Source organism: Egretta garzetta, unplaced genomic scaffold (assembly GCF_000687185.1).
Source record: "Egretta garzetta isolate BGI_Z169 unplaced genomic scaffold, ASM68718v1 scaffold381, whole genome shotgun sequence".
NCBI lineage: Eukaryota > Metazoa > Chordata > Aves > Pelecaniformes > Ardeidae > Egretta > Egretta garzetta.
The window spans coordinates 73165-74122 of NW_009258483.1; the positions used below are offsets into that span (position 1 = coordinate 73165).

Below are 958 nucleotides of genomic sequence, written 5' to 3' on the forward strand. Positions count from 1 at the left end.
CCATCCCGTGTGTGCCACGGGTTACCCTCCGGGGAGGAGGCGCCCGGTGCCCAGCCCAGCCCCGTCGCTGTCGGCTGTGGATCTGGGGGCTCTGCGGCGCCGGGGTGTCCCATCAGCGCCCAGGCGAGGAGCTCCTCACCTGGCTATGTCAGCATAGCCGTCGCTGCAGGCCATGTGCAGGGGCGTCCACCCATTCTCATCTTTCTGGTGGATGTCAGCACCATATTTAACCAGGAGCTTGACGCAGTCCAGGTTTCCAGTAAGCACAGCTTCATGGAGGGCTGCCATGCCTAGAAGGAAAGGATTTGTTAGCCCTGGACTGGGGGAGGAGTCTCTAAATGCTGAGCTTACAAGTGTGAGTTGTCCACAGCCCAGGAAAGAGGGGTGCCAGCAAACACTCGTTATTGGGGAAATGAGTTTTTGGGGGAAGAAACAAAGACCAAGGAAGCAAGAGGAGCTGCCACAGGTTTCTGTTCCCCTTCTACAGCATAAATACCCTCTCCAGGATGGTGTAGCGGCCACCTCCCCACTCAGCCAGGCAGGACAGGCTAAGGGAGGAGGAGCTGCCCTCTCCTGCAGAGCTCCTGGCCAGTGGCCTGCCCTGAGTCCCAGCCAGGACTCACGTGGGGACATGAGATGAGTGTCTCCAGGGCCCTGCTCTGTCCAAGTTTTGGAAGCTCCTTAAAGAGCAGGCAGTGAAGCAATCAGTTTAGACAGGAGGAAGCCTGGGGTCATCTGAGACCCCATCTCCGTGGCCATGTGACAGCAGAAGCTGAAGCCAAGCACAAGAAAGGGGCAAACCGGGGCTCTGCACCAGCCACTGCGGATCAAGGCATCTGTTAACAGTTGCTAGCGAGGCTGGGTGCAAACATAACACAATGCCTTCCCCCCAAACATAAACGCCGCAAGTCCACAGATCTACACGGGCAAGAACGGACAGCGTTTGTGAGAAATGGAC

General features: G+C 57.7%; 1 protein-coding gene across 1 annotated transcript in view; it reads right to left on the minus strand.

Annotated features, from left to right (window-relative positions):
* Positions 1-135: 135 nt before the first annotated feature.
* The window catches only part of PPP1R27 (protein phosphatase 1 regulatory subunit 27), a 1947-nt gene continuing 1124 nt past the window's right edge, over positions 136-958 (minus strand). Inside the window, exon 3 of the mRNA XM_009644110.2 lies at positions 136-290. Coding sequence (XP_009642405.2) covers positions 136-290 — 155 coding nt within the window. The remainder of the gene's footprint in view (positions 291-958) is intronic.